This window comes from Macrosteles quadrilineatus, unplaced genomic scaffold (assembly GCF_028750875.1).
Source record: "Macrosteles quadrilineatus isolate MER2022 unplaced genomic scaffold, UCM_ALF_1.0 Scaffold_6__1_contigs__length_79288215, whole genome shotgun sequence".
Classification (NCBI taxonomy): Eukaryota; Metazoa; Arthropoda; class Insecta; order Hemiptera; family Cicadellidae; genus Macrosteles; species Macrosteles quadrilineatus.
The window spans coordinates 21,492,962-21,509,421 of NW_026542599.1; the positions used below are offsets into that span (position 1 = coordinate 21,492,962).

At 30.1% G+C, this 16,460-nt stretch overlaps 1 protein-coding gene across 1 annotated transcript in view; it reads left to right on the forward strand.

The window, feature by feature from the left end:
- The window catches only part of LOC128996179 (thrombospondin type-1 domain-containing protein 4-like), a 521,245-nt gene that overhangs the window by 285,417 nt on the left and 219,368 nt on the right, over positions 1-16,460 (forward strand). Inside the window, exon 4 of the mRNA XM_054421318.1 lies at positions 6,436-6,529. Coding sequence (XP_054277293.1) covers positions 6,436-6,529 — 94 coding nt within the window. The remainder of the gene's footprint in view (positions 1-6,435; positions 6,530-16,460) is intronic.

Sequence of the window (16,460 nt, forward strand, 5' to 3'; positions counted from 1 at the left end):
ATAATCATATTTAACCACAACGGGCTCTGATGCAAGTTGGTATCTCGAGATTTCTAATTTTAAATATCAAACTAATAGTCAGTTATATGATACAAAACAGATAAGAGTCCTTATGTAACGTACAAACCCTATGGGATAAACTAGGAGCCTGAGATAAAAATACTCATTTCGATGAATCGCAGCTATGGTATTTCAGGTAATAATCTTGTATTTATTTATTCTAAATGTAAAATTTTAGTACCAGGTCGCTAATCAAATATCAAACTGCGCTAAATCTTTTACCACGTTTATTTCCTTTGCTGGTCTTCCTACCTCTTGCTCTTTTCATACCTGGAGATTTGCAATAAAATATCAAAGATGTTAAATTATAATTTTTTTAATACTGCTTTACCAATTTACAAGTTTCTGCATCTTCCTGGTGGCCAACTAATTGCTGAACTTGCAGTAGTTAAAGTCTCTATACAATAGCCGTAGCTGTTGGTACCAAGACTTAACAATCACTATCAACAACAACAAACCTTGTTGTATGTTTTGACCTAGTACTGGAAAGACTTTAACAGACATTGTACTTTCCTTATAGCTGGTGTACATCGTACATTTTTATAGGTGATGGATATTGTACATTATTATAGCTGGTGATTATATTAAATTAAGTTTTTCACCTAACCATATTGGTCTACAAGTTGCAATGGGGTTATTGTTATTTTTGATACTGCTAAAAGAGTAACTAATTTATTTTGAAATCAAATATGCTGCTACGTAAACTAACTGATTTATACGTTATTTTTCGTCTTCTAAACACAAATACTTGTAAGTAGTTAAGTGTTTGACAAATAAAGCGATAAAGCCTAAGAAGCGATACAATCAGCTGATGTACCCATTTTTCACAAAGACTTTCCTCGTTTTCTTTTCCGATAGTTTTAGTTACTTGTGTGATGTCAAACATATGTTGCCAACCAAGTATTGTTTATTCATAACGTATTTGTCAATTATAAAACAAGTGTCGCATTATATTGAGAAAGTTCCTTATTCACAAACAAAATTTAAAACAAAGAAGTTTTCTATTCAACAAAATAATTTTAGTTTTAACGTTGGCTAAAAGTACGTTCACTGCTACAACAGAGACGCTCCTTTAATAGCTTGGTATAATATTATAGTTTAAGGTAATGAATTTATCAAAATTATACGATCATTAAATGTTGAACCAGCTATTTACATCTTCAGAACGTTATTTACTGTCCAAAAATAAAGTGGAAAAGACTTAAAAGCACTAGTCTTAACAATATTCCTATCTCGGTAGCAAACAGGAGTTATCTAAATATAAGTATAAACTGGTACAATGTAAATACTGGTCCTAACCTTGTTTTTGGATGACCTCCAAAATATTCATTTATATGTAAGGTTTAAAAATTGTTTATATATTCACACCGGTGAAACTCAAACGATTGAGATTCATATATTGTATAAACAAGAAATAAAGTGCAATAAATAGAGAAAAATACTTCAATGCAAGAATTCTAACCATCCCTGCAATAATATGTCGGTTTTTTACCTTAAACTTCACTCATTCTATCTCATGAGTGATGATCATTCTTTCTGTCTCTTTTATGAATTTTGATAGAAGGTTTTAGTTCAAGTTTAATTTTTCGTATTTTTCTAAATATAACCCCCCGTCATATGCATGCATATTTCTTCAGTTATTACGTTAAAACAATGCCTACATTTTCTCAAAATTACAAACCTTATGCGATAAACTAGACGCCTGAGATATAAAAATACACATTTCGAAGAACTGCAGCTATAGTATTGAAGGTAATAAACTTGCCTTTATTTATTCTAAATGTTAAATGTGAGTCGTAGGAGTGCTTAGGGTTAAATATAAATTTAATTAACCTGATATCAAACAATGTGAGAAGGTAAGCAACGTCACTCTCAGTTTACAAACTTAATTAACTGACAAATCTGAGAAAGATTTTTAGACAAGTGGATTTAGAGATATTATTTATACGTACCGTAACCGTAACGTGTTTTGATATCGTTAGTGTTTTTTTTTTATAGGGAATTCATAGGTAAACCTTTTTCTTGATTCTAATGTTTGTTTTTATGAAAATAACTGAAAATATATTGTTTACGCTGTATAACACGCATATTTTAGGAAAATGTTATATTTAATGAAAAGTCGTTGTTATTATTCATTTAAAGAAAAAGTAAAATGTGGAAGAAATTACTGACATGGTTTGAGTTTTTCGGTGCTACCGGATGTAGCCTATACAGGTTAAATCTCGTTAAGTGTCTTCTCACAATAATTGTGATATACAAACATGTCATATTAACATAATTTTGAAACTTGTGTTAAAACAAATATTTTGGTGGAAACTAAATTATGATAATCTTATGACCTAAGCTGTCATTTGATATACTATATTACAATTATATCACAAAAACCTTCCAATTTTAAAAAAATAATCAAAAGAAAAATTTCGAAACTATCGAAGAGCATGTCATTTTACAGGCATCACAATTACAAGCAGCTTCCAATTTTAACCATTTTTGGAACTCTTATAATTTTTAGAGTATCAACTCAAATACTTTTCCTCATAAAAACTCACGTTAATTGTTAAACATATTGTGTCACAATGTCGAAACAGATACGAATGACCTTGATTGATCCATAATCAAGTGACACAGGATTTACCGATGTTAACATTATTCCTAACCAAGATAAGAAGTAGCTTGACAGGTAAAGTTAGTTAACTCTGCTTGGATTGATTTGTTACTTCCTAACTACTTGCAAATTACCAGTTGTTTGATAAAATGTAGAGTATAATTTTATCTTGGAATACATTTAAATGTTTTTATTTATAATTATAAATTATAGGCATTATAAATTGAAATATTAAGAATATTCTTGTACACGTATATAAAATAACTAAACACTTTTGTGTTTCCGTTGGTCAATAGAGAGATTCAATCAAACTAATTTACCATAGACAACATTTTATTACAAAAGGAATCTTATGTTTTTTTTACAATAAAACTACTAGTGAATAGTTTGTAGGTTAGTTGTCATAAGAGAGTAGACAATGTCTACACTTTGAATGGTACCCAATATCTTTATGTAGACAAAAGGGTTTTACGCCAGCTTGCCAACCTTTATTAAAAGGTATTCTTTGAAAATTTAATTTCAATATCTAAAGTCAAGGTTTTGTTAGACGAAACCAACAAAGAGTTCGGTCCGGGAACTAATGAAATCAAAGCCGCCTGTAGCAATAAATTCAGGATCAATAGTGCTGTCTCCAATATTTTATATATTCCTTCCAATACTTCCAATGTTCGATGAAAGCCCTTGTTCAAATATAATTTATGTTGAATTGCTTTATACGTTACGTAAAGTTAATAATATTTATTGAATCGGATGAATTCAAAGAAATATTATATATAGTGATTTGTTATACGGTACGACAATATGAATACCCTATTTTATAAACATAGTTAAATACAATACAAAGAAAATAATATTCAACATTGCTGTGTATTTTTCGTGTATACCGTCATCCTAGCGAAATTGTTTGGTTTCATTTGTGCTTGATTGTATTGTCTACGACGTTTGTGGTGATATCAAAACAAATATGTTTCGATTTGATATACAAATGATAAACATTCAATTTCTCGTGTCACTCACTAGCTAATTGTTTTAGTGGCATGTTACGATATTTTATTGCTCGGGAATAAACCGAAAAATTCACTATTGAAGCTGCGTTATTGTTTTACAATGATATCCATGAAGTCTGCGTTCTTGTATTTGCGTTGGATCACAGTTTCAATTGTGTTTCTTTAAATTTCACTGAAATACCTCTTTAGTATTGCTGTGTAAGTTTTAATTTTTTTAGTTTGTGAAGAAGGCAATTGTTGTTGTAGTTCCTTGTTTCTAATACTAATGTCTTGACTCTAATATCATGTTTGAAGTGTTAATTATATTAAAGTAAGTAACCCGTAATATAAGTAGTTTCGAATAGTAATTTATCGCCAAGGATTTTAAAGTTGACCTCAAGGATTGAGAAAGATTTCATTTTTAAAGCTTGCTTAAACGCCGTCGTTTGGCTGTCCTAAATTTAGGGACAGTTTGATGGATCTCATTTAAGCTTATGAAACGAAACCTATCTGTTACTATTGTTTCGTTGGTTTATGTATTGTTATTGTTTTATTTAATATCTATGTTTTATACATGGCTACCAACTGGTTCAAAATGTTTGTAGTCTTATAACATTAGTTTTTGAATCCATAAATTTCGTGTATTTTTTTCATTAATAAATCACAAAGCATTGTCCCAAAATCCTAATATAATGAAATATTTTGAAAATTAGTAGTTAAGAACCATCAAAACTTCTGAGTAAACGTTTCACTCAGCATAAATAGTTTAAAAATAATGCGTTAAAAACCATAAATTTCATTTAAATAGTAAAAATACAACACCATAGAGATCAATTAGTTTAAAAGCAGGCTCAATGAAAGTAAAACGCTTTAAAATCCAGACCAATTACAAAGGTAGACGATTACCAAGCCAATACCAATCTAGATCATCAAAGGATCCTCTTGGTCTTATTTGCTCAATTATCTCAATCGCTAGTCAATCGTAGAACCTCGGGCAGAACTATCTCTCGGCATAACACTATACCAAACATTCAATAGTTGTTTTACTTTAAGTATTAGTGCACAACCCATAAACATTATTACTGTCAGATCTTCTGTAATTAGTTAAAACATAATATTCATAAAATATCGTATAACTTTATCCATAATGTTTCTGCAATAAATTTGCTATAACTACCAGAATAGAATAAGCGGTGTTACTAGAACAACCGAACCTTATAAAGGAATTTTCAGTACATCGTCTACTAAAAGTGTTGGGCTTTGTCAATTGCTAATACTTGTTTATGAGATGTATTGAATTTTAAAACATGAAGTATAATCATCCTTAGTTTAATGTTAAAAATAAATTCTTTGAACTTAATATGCATGAACGGTATCAGCAATCTTAATCATATATTCATAAACTCATGAGCAAACAATTGGAGTAACTGTGTATTTTGTATTTTGTAGGTAAACTCACAAATGTTGCGGTTACTTTGGAACCGTAATAATTACAGCCTTGGAGATTGTATCGTTTTATTTATAATCAAAAACCATAGCGTAGTAATTTTTATATAAATCGTTCGACCATTTTAGTGAAAGCCGAATCGTTCCGTTAATTTATGCGGTTATACAGTAAAAATCAAACTTTCCAAGGAATGAAAAAAAAAACTCTTGGAGACCATAGATTAAACTTTTTGGGTTTAAAAGAAACCAAAATGGATATTTTTACTAAAAACAAATTTTTTAACCCAATCCCGAGTTCTACAAAAAGCCAAACTCGAAATATTATACGAAGACGACAATTTTCTTATCTACTAGGATTGGGGGAAGTAAAAGATATAAAACTGTTAAAATAAAAATATGTTTGCAACCACAGGGAAAAATAGAATTTGGTTTTCGCGGGAAGTTTTTTTATGGAACCTGATCTTATGTATTTTCCGCCAACAATTTTCAAAGGAGCGTATATGAATCATATTTCTGATTTGTGAGGTGAAAGCTGCCTCGCGTTGTAAAATATAGTTTTGTTACTGGCTACCGAGGAACGGGTTGGAAAATATAATGTTTAAAGTGTCGAGTATATAAAAGTAAGTGACCCGTATATAAAAGTCGTTATAACTTGTAAATGATCTTCTATAATATGATTTGTTGCGATTGCTTTGTTGTTTGTTTTTCTCTCTTCTGTGTAGAATTCCATTACATATTTTATTGTAAACCATAAACAACGTTTAATGTACTTTTAGAGCTACACAGATTATGTATTTTTTAGAACAAAATAATTAACGGTCACGTGAAAGGTATATATCTAGACTGGGTTGCAATTAACAACTACTTGTTTTGTTTTAAAAGCTACGCTCCGATTTTTTTTAATTACCTTATTTAAAGAAACGTAATTTTTCGTTCCACGGTTCAAACTCCAAAATGTTTACATTACTAGTAACCACGTTAGTTATAAATTAATTTGGTAGTTCCATTATGAGTAAAAAAGCTGTAAGTTAGTTTTGTCAAGAAGTTTATCCTGACAGTGCATAAAGCACAAGGGAAACTCCCTTCTTTGGAAAAGGATTCAGTTTTCGAAACTATAGGAATTTTATAACACTATGCTAATCATCAAACTATCATTTAAGCTAGAAGATATGTCTGACTAAGGTAGGTATTTCCGTGATGCTTGATAAACATTGGAAAAAATTACCTTGGTGAGGCAAACAAAGGGCCGGGTGGAGGAAAGGTGTAAAGCAACTGCTTTTGTTAAATGTAGAGATAATATAATTTTGTTAATTAAAATGTGTTTTTTTCTTGTTTCAGGCCTCTTGGAAGGCACAGAAGAAGAGTTCACTCAATCGAGACGCAACATCACTGTGTAGGCTTGTACAAAAGAATACACATCTGTAACACGAAGGTAAGAAACAATGAGATATAACAATAAAGTTTAGTTCCTCAATTATTATGTTTATAAGTCTTTACAAAATCTAGCATACGCCACGAAACTCTTATTTCAAATTTCTTCAACAGAAAATGTCTGATGTATCTGGTTTACGTTCTTTACATGATTGACATTTAAATCCATTCCTGATATACTCAAACAATAAATCTAGAAGTGAAAAGTTATATATTTTTTATTAGGCATAGCTATTTTGACATAATTTAAGCCTGGTATTAAAGAATTTGCTACTTGCGACGCTAATAAATACTTACGTAATTTAAAATCAATATTTAGAATGTAACCTCCTAGATACCAATCTAAAGGAGGAAATTCTCGAAATAAAATAAGATCTGCAAAACAAAAACATATCTGAAAATTTTTTATTTTCTACATAAATCAGTTTAATCAAAAATATCACTCGACTTTTCTGATTACAGTACTACTTTTCACTGCAGAAACTTAGCTGTAATCATATTACAAAGTTTGAGTCATGTTACTATAATATTGATCATGTTTAGTTGTTTGAGTGTGCTACCCTTGATTAATTGTCTCTCCTTTTTAGACTAAGTTTTTTTATCGAGTTATTCACTTTGTAATGTTAATTTTGTAATGCAAGCAATGAAAGAAAATCAATTCAGCTTTTGGCCGTAACCGTTTTAAACATGCTTTTCAGATATTTGCTAAAAATAAACTTTTTGTATATAATGTTAGGCCTACTTTCTACAAGTTGCTATTGGACATTTAATCTTCCTTTATATATTGGCTTTTCCGTTAACGATGAATGACGGATGAAAATGTATAAGGAATTTTTAACAATACTCAGTACAAAAAAATAATAGCCTATGAACGCAAAAATGATTGGTTTCAACTAAACATTGGTCTAACAAAGAAAGTCCGGGGGAGGAATGCAAGCAGACGTGTAAAATGCACGTCCAACTCAACAGACTTCTAGGAAACGTGTTGGGGTTTGTAACCACGACACCGCACCGCCACCTTCCAACTACGACAAGTTTGTATAAGCAGCAAGTTGGAACACGGTATTGGTTTTTTATATAGTTAGATACCCTTGCCGCAGCAAACCTGCAGACTAAGCAAATTTCCATTTGCATGGTTAGATTTCCATTCAAAATTTATTTTAAACTTGTCATATATATAATAAATAAACTATTATTTGGTTTTGTATTACTCATGGTGAGAGAATTTGTTTGTGGATTGTTTCCTAAATAAATGGTGCAGTTTTTAATCTTCTTACAAAAATGGCCTGGTGAGGTAGAAAATTAAGGTTGGTATCACCTTTGACTCTAATAGTCGGTGTGGTCACAGAATCCTTTGGTTCAAGTATTTTTATACACTGTAAAAAAACTTCTGATTCATTGTTGTCACTTACTTTAAAAATGTAATTTTGATCCAAAATTGTTAGTTGAATCAAAGTCAGTCATTTTTGTGCAAATGACTTTCACAAGATGTTAACCGTTTATGCTCCTTGAAGAAGTATATTCTTCTTTAACTATGTTTGTAACTTGTTTGATTAAATAATTTAAGAAAGTGAATGAAAATAAATTTAATTGGAATAAAAAAACATGAATGTGTAATGTACAAAAATCAGTAATGAACTGTTAGGTAACTATAGCAACTCATTAGAATAAACAAAACCAAATTTATACTTTAAAAAATAATCATTGTCCAACTGTTTTTGAACAGTATTGGTGCACTCACCAAACTCCTCATAAAAATAACAACAGACGTAGGAGTAAACTGTTCGTAGAAACGGGGTTAGTAAAAAAACGGAAGACTTCTGGGAAACCAACTGTAACCGAGGTAACAAATAAAAAAGTGAGACAGTCTCGCACTGTAAATATTTAGAAAATCTCTTACGCGTCGAAGTCTGGAGCTTAAATCCCAGTGAGTACCCTTTATAGAATAGTAGATTAAAATCTGCATTTAAACTACATGCGTAAATTTATCAATTGGTACACGGTATCAAACCGAATGATAAGAATAAACCATTAAGTTTTCAACCTACATCTTAAGTCAAATTGAAGAAAATGAATAAGAAAATTTTTCTTAAAATTATGGTTAAACTATGGTGAGGTAAGACTTTTAAACTGGTTTTTTTTTGGACTTTTATATTGGTTTCCCTCGTTAAAATAAATCTTAAAATAATAATCTGCAATGTGATTTTTGAGGCTGGATAAAAATAGTAATAAAAGATCTAAAGATGAAAGGATCTAAAAGATGAGAAGGAACAAAAATACGTCAAATAACACTTGTAATAAAATATGTACACTTATACTGTCTACAAGTCGGTAAATACTTAGAAAATATGGTAAATTGTGATTGATTTCGATTAGACACCCCAATCAGACCCAATAGGCGAATGACAAGAATCAAAATGGCGTTCCTTGTATATGTGGCTCAGCCAAGGTTTCTATGTGTTCAACTGGAGTTAAAACAATTGTTCATTAAATAACTCATTTAAAAAGACAGAAATTTACATCAATAATATTGCATCATTATGGAACTTCCAGAATAAATGCAATGTTTATCAAACCTCAAGAGAACTTATATTAATATTCGCAGTAGTATATACTTGTTTTAAAATGTTCCAATGACAGCACACTGTATTTCCTGTCATCAGGCTTTTAGTTGTCTATAACTCTATTAAAACTGTAGACATGACAATACAACAGTTAGGACTTCCTACTCCACAGCCTAACTTTGCACTATTGGTCACAACCTTAATTAATGCATGTCTACAAAGCAGCTTCAACAGTTATAACAGATTCTGACATTGATTTCAATGGATACAGTAGCACTTAGTACTTTGCCTTTGTATTGAACACTTAATGCAAAGTCTTTCTTATACCAAAGCTACTTTATTAACCTTTGGTGTATTAGACGAAATCGTTATAGATAATCAAAACTATTAATTTTGACAAATGATATAAGAAGTTTAAAAAATTTGTTAATTCATCACTTATTAAAATCTTAATAAAGTAATATCTTGTAAGATAGTGTTATGTTAAATGTTGTTTGAATATTTTTATTTGAATATTGGTTTATTTAAATGTTGGTCAGGGCGATGTCATATTTTAATATGTTATCAAATTTCATAACATCAATAAACTAAATTATAATGTTTAATTGAAATTTACACTCTCTTACGAAGATTGATGATTTACAGCTGTATTCATATAGAGTTATAACTAACTCAAAAATGTAAGCAAAGTTTTTGCAAAATATTTTCTATATATGTCATATTTGTATTTCAATATAACAATTTAGAATGAATCTTTCGGGGTTTTCTGTTAACCGATTTATTTTAACAATGTTTGCGAATTAAAACATTAAAATAGGAAGATTTAAATGGGCAAACTGAAAAAATTAATGTGTTTAACATTATTTTATTTCTTTTCAAAAGTAATTGGATTGTTCATAACATTAAAAAAAAACATCATTTTAAGATAAGTAAAAATTTTAAAAATGGTAAAAATGTTTCGCTCTTAAAATCAATAATGAATTATTATTTTATCAATCAAATGCCTTGTTCTGTTTTTGTTAGCATATTCATATTATGGTAAACATTTATTAGGTTGGGCAAACATTCACAAAAGGTTTCCAACCATTATCTATACCAAATTAAATAGTTTTTTTCATACAGTCGACATTTTGAATCTAATAATGTTAAACCTCAAGTTGAAGCTTTCATAAAACGAGTTTGATTACATTCCTATCCTAGGATTCCATGAGTTGAATTAAATTCCCTGTAGAATACGGTGTGGCCTTATTAAGAAAGTGGGTTTTGAAATACTTTTCATTGTGGTATTGTTATTTGCCACACATGGGAATTAAGTTCTTATAGACAGTTAGTTAAGAATGTAAATGATATGTTATACAAATTTAAAGCGATCAAAAGTATTTGGTCCGTAGCTTAGAGCTCCTGTAAATTTTTAAGAGGTGTGCAAGTAAGTAATTTTGGAGACAAGTATTTTTGAGTGAGTGTTTCGTTTCGAGATTTTTAAAATAAGTTCGAAATTCACGTGTTTTACTTACCCTACTCAGCTTAAATTGTTACTAGTCACACACCCCTAATTTATATAATATAATCGCAACGAAATGTGGGCTTCGTTCGCCTGTTTTGTAAACAAATTACATTAATAGTAGCAATTTGCATTATACTGAGCCAAATTAGTTTTGCAAAAAAATGTTTTCTTATGACTAAAGTTAAATTTGTATTAATGGTAATTACATTGAGGTACCCGTGATCTATATATTTAATACGCGACATGAAACTTTGTGAACAATAAGGCTTTTTTTTATTTAAGGTTTAACCCCACATATTATATACCAAAATGTTCGTCTTGGTGTTTAGATGTGCAAACTGGCTTTAGATTTTCGAAATATGCCTTTTTAAGGGCGTGGGCTGCCCTCAAAGTTCCTTCCATAAGGATAACATTGTGATTGATTTTAATGTTATTATATTCTGAAACAGATGTCAATACATTAGTTTAAACAAAAATTAAATTCCAGCTGTTTTGTTTGGTTTTGAAATGTAAACAGTTTGCATGTTTTTTAAAAATAATTAGAAACCCGGCAAAGAAATGTTACCTATAGGACACGACGGGAGAAAAGTTTTACATTATATTTTCGTTGAAACATGTCAAGGACCCGACGACAAAGAAATATTGTCAGTCGGACACGGTGAGTCAACATAGGGCAAGCAATGCAAAACGTAAGGAGCTGGAACAGTTAGTGGCAACGTGTACTTACAAAATTACACTGACAAATTCAAGAATTCAGCAGCATTCACTTGGCGAGATGGCATTAAAATGTCAGAAATGTGGTGCGCTACATTTTAAAGAAGAACAAAGAGGACGAGGTGAAGGATTTTATTCTGCTGTCATAAAGGAAAAGTGAATCTACCACTAACCAAGAAATCTATTATATCTAGAGCCTACTTAATGGAGCAAATCATTTGAGCAGAAACTACAAAGAGAACATTAGAATACACATAGTTAGATCGTACAACTCTGCGCTCGCAATGGTCAGCACTCAAGCTAAAATTGAAGAACATAACAGTGGAGGGCCTTTCATGTATAAGGTGCACAATTTATCACTCAATTGGCACCTTTCAACTGTCAGAAGGGGAGCATCCAACATATGCCCAAATTCATATCTACGGACGTCAAAACCGCTGTTCAAGGAAGAATGCTAAACAAAGCTAATGGTTCTTGCAACACTAAACTCATGCACATTTTGACTGAACATTTGGTTGATTTTAATCCATACACGCAAGTTTTCAGCATGATTAGTTCCGTCCTGCAAACTACTCCTAATGAACAGCAAAAGAACTTAGAATGCATATAGTCAACGATCGAGATAAAAGTTAAATTTGTATTAATGGTAATTACATTGAGGTACCCGTGATACAATGTAAATTTAAACTGCAACTTTCTGCAAGATTATCATATTAAATATATATATATATATATATATATTTCTTCTAACCTGATTTTAAATACCAATATTAACTGAATTTCCATATTGATTTTTTTTATTATTTACTTGTTTCTAAATTGATGTAATAGTTTTGATCAAACCCAACCTAACGCACACGAGACGTTTTTTTTTCAAAAATAAAAATAAAAACTACCACCTGATAAACAATTACAAATACAGTATTTATGAATCAATAATATCAAAAAGAGTGCACAGTGCTTCAATGTAGAAATTGATATTAGGTTTTTGTTGTGCTTGAAATGTGCCAGACACATGTCAGACGCTGTCTAAATGTCTGCTTAGACCAGCTCGCGTTCCTCCCCTCTATTGTTACAATTCGCTCCTAAACTATTGTATAGAAATAAAGAGAATAGTCCATGTTTTATAATATATATATTACACTCATATTTAAATTGACTGACCTTAGTCATGTCTTGTAATTTTTTACTTTGGACGTTTAGATGCAGAAATATACAGTGTGGCCCAAAAAAGGGTACTCATCTAAACTGCTGATTTAACTTAACTTTTGTTTTAATGGACATCACTCAACAACAATGTTCAGGAATGGTATATATAGAGGAAGTATATATATATATATATGGAATATAGAGTAAGTTGGTACAACAAATAAATAATAATTAATTGCCGAGAAAAGATGATCGCCTATTTTTGGCACACCCTGTACAAACATAACAAAAAGTACTTTAATGAGATGTTTGCAGTTTTAAGTATTGCTCTTGAGTATTATTCTTTTTAATGGCTACGTCTAACTGCACTGATATTTTCTTAATCTTTGTGTCTTCGAGTTGGATTTGGTTATTGCTGTTCAGTTACAACGGGAAAAGCACTTTTTATACGTTTATTTGAATAAGATAGTTTTGCAATTCTTTCAATGACTAGTTGCAACAAGTAAACAACACAATATCCTAGAAAACCAGAAAGGTTTTAAAACAATAATACTCGCTATAAATGTACCAGACAGAACTAACCTTACAATTTCCATCAACCTATTTGAATAGTGATCATTTGAACAAGGGAATATGTAACCCGTAGTAAAGGTAACTTATAGCACTTCAGCTTAAACCTCAAATGCACATAAATGTGCCTGAACTTCTAACAAAGTAGTATAAATGTAGGAACTGCGGTGTTTAGGGTTTTGTGGTTTATCTGATTAGGTCGAGACATAAAACAAACTAACCTGGAGACAGTTCTAACTCGTAACACAACTAGAGACACATGCTGTTCATTATACAACGGTTTGAGAATAAACCTTTCTTTTCTATAGAGAATAGAACGTCGTACGAATAATCATATGCTATTTTTTGTTTGTTTACTATACTATGCCCACTTAATTTATACATGACGAATTATCTTTGTAGGCTATGCTAATACAATGTTTTAATTCTGATCAAGTGCTTATAATAATTCAATCTCAGGGGCGAGACTTCATGCAGACCCCAAATCAAAGGATTTTATATGTGCACATAAAATATTCTTTGATTTAAAGGTTGATTAATAATGTTGAAACAATTATTTAAATTTATGATGAATGTGAATTTTATTTTAATCTTTGTTTGATATAGTCCAAAACGAATACTGAAGAAATCTAGACCTTTTGAAATTTGGTATATTACTTTTGTTATCTTGTACATTTTCTGTCGTAATTAATTACAAATTTTACTGGAAAACAAGGAGTAAGAAATATTCGTATAGCGTAGTATAGCTCGTCACAGTTATTGGCTTACTAGCTGCTGTACCCGTGCTTTGCAACGGGAAGAGAACACGGAAATTTTGATCTTTACATCTGTTGATAAAATAGTTACACATAAGCCTTTTAAAAACAAAATTTAACCTTTATGGCCTTTATAGATAGATGATGTCATAAATGTAAAAAATAATATTACTGCACCCTGTAGGTAAGCCTTGTAACCTTTTTAATGCTATTCAATGTGTAGTTGAAACAGCTGACAAAATTCTTTTATTCCTTTTAAATATGATTACACATAAGGTTAACATGGGAAACTCCAGAGCCACTGGGGCGGAGCCCGAAAGGACTTTTGAGATAAGAATGCGTCTATATGTTAATTGGGAATGTGAGCTATCATCATACTAAATTTCAACCCAATCCGACCAGTAATTTTTGCGTTTACTTGTCACAAACATACATCCATACATCCGAACTTTCTCATTTATAATATTAGTAGGATATATTTTTAAATTTTGATAATGTCTATGATAATTTGTTTAATTCTTCTGACTAAAATTTGACATACAAATCTATTAAAATGACCAAAGTTATTACGTGTAAAAACTGAGGAATCTTTTCATTTTTATAACTGGTTAGGAGGAACCTGTCTCGCGCGTCAAAACTGATGCCAAGAAAATTGCAATGAATCATGAAAACGAATGGTGTACAAAAACATTTATCAAAGTGGGTTTGGTGTGTTATTGAAGTTAGTTATATTTACATTCAAATACATTAAGTCTGTTTATTTAGTTATATTTAGTTATGACAACGGATCACTGTTGTCAATATTATAGGTGATTAAGTGATTGAACTGTATAATTTGCCACCAAAGTATAATGCAGGCATTACATAGTATGACTAGGCATAACTGTCGGAGGTGGCAAAGTATAAAATGGAATAATCGCAATAGGATTTTATACACTTTTACTAGGCATTTATTTATTTATTCATACGGTAAACACCATTTTTACAATCGATAAATAGATGAGTGGCAAGTTAGCCTACAAGATAAATATTAGGATAGAACAAACCAACAAAAATCATTGTTTAAAATCCATATGCATTGTATACAATCGCCACATGTGTGGCACTCAAAGTGTACAATAAAAATATTTTATCAAATAAACTAATTTTTTACAATATTGATATAGATTTTATTTGGTTAGGTTAGGTTAATTTATTTTAGACTAGTTTGCTAATGACAAACAAAAGTCTAAATAAGTCCAACAGCACATTTTATAATTTACCTGTAGTACCAAAATGCATTCTATAGAATGACTAGGCAAAGTATACGGTGAGCTTTATTTGATAAATCGCTTGGTTTATTTTATGCTATGCATAAGTCATTTTTATTAATTTATGTAAATGTATTTATGTGTATTGATGTAATTTTATTGATTTATATTTTTGATTAAAAATTTTAAAGTCTAATTTATATTTACAGGAAACTTAATAACTACAATTACATATTACTTGACTTCCATTTTTAGATTTCCCAATTAAAGGGGCTTTTGTTATGGAATTGGAAATAAAAGTAAACAAATCATTTTCTTCAGTTATCAAAAGCACCTATTAAAACTGGAGAGTAACATAAATATTTAAGTAAGATATTCAGTGAATTTATGAATTATTCCCTTTGACCTCATCACCCTTTGCAGTAGATATAAATGTCTTGAATGGGATATTTTTGAACTAATATGAATAAAATATTAACAACATTATTCATTGTCTCATTCTTTAAATCTAGGTTTGAAACAGTTATAATATAATATTTAAATAATTATTACTTTTTAATATCCAAATTATATATAAAAACGTAATTGCATAGATTTTTTTTTAGAAAGAGTGTCTTTATACTTTATTCAGAACATGTTCAATAATGGTGATTAAGTAGTAAGATTTAATATTGTGAATAGTGGTTCTGGTAAAAGTAACATTGATTGACTATTGTTAATCATAAAAAAATATTTAAAATGCATTTAATTTATGTTTTCCATTTATTTAATTATTCCTTAGAAGTATTTGTGTATCGTATTTTGACTATTTAATGAGTTTATAATTAGCTAACAATAACTATAACTGATACCCGCTATGCTACTAAATAGATAAATAATAAGTAGTTGTTGACCTATTTTTTTAGTGGTCAGATTGATATAACTCTTAGTTATCATTAGCAAATTAATACGTTAATTTTTTATCACAAGATTTTATACGACATTACTCACTTATTCGAGTGAACTTTTTTTGTGTTGCAGTTTTTCAGGGAACCCGAAAATGGGTATTTTGGGGCGGCTTATAATTTTCAAACGTAAAGACACATCGAGTAACTTTGAAGACCTTTTTTAAAAGAATGATATCAGCGAAAATAATTTGGTGACTATCTTAACTCCATAATGGCTTTCATTTTAAAATGCATCGAAAATAAAATATTACATGGATTGTCTTAGGCTGAGTTGTAAATGTGTGGATACCATGTCTTGGTTTTCAATGGTTTTTTCACGTACTCATCATACCATTGCATAGTATTCAAGTTATTCAAGAAATTAAGTGGTGATCGATTTCGATTGGACACTCCGATCGAAAGCGATCACCACTTAACACCTTTTATATTATTTACCGTCTTGTGAGTAAACAGTATAAGTTAAAATACATTATCACAAG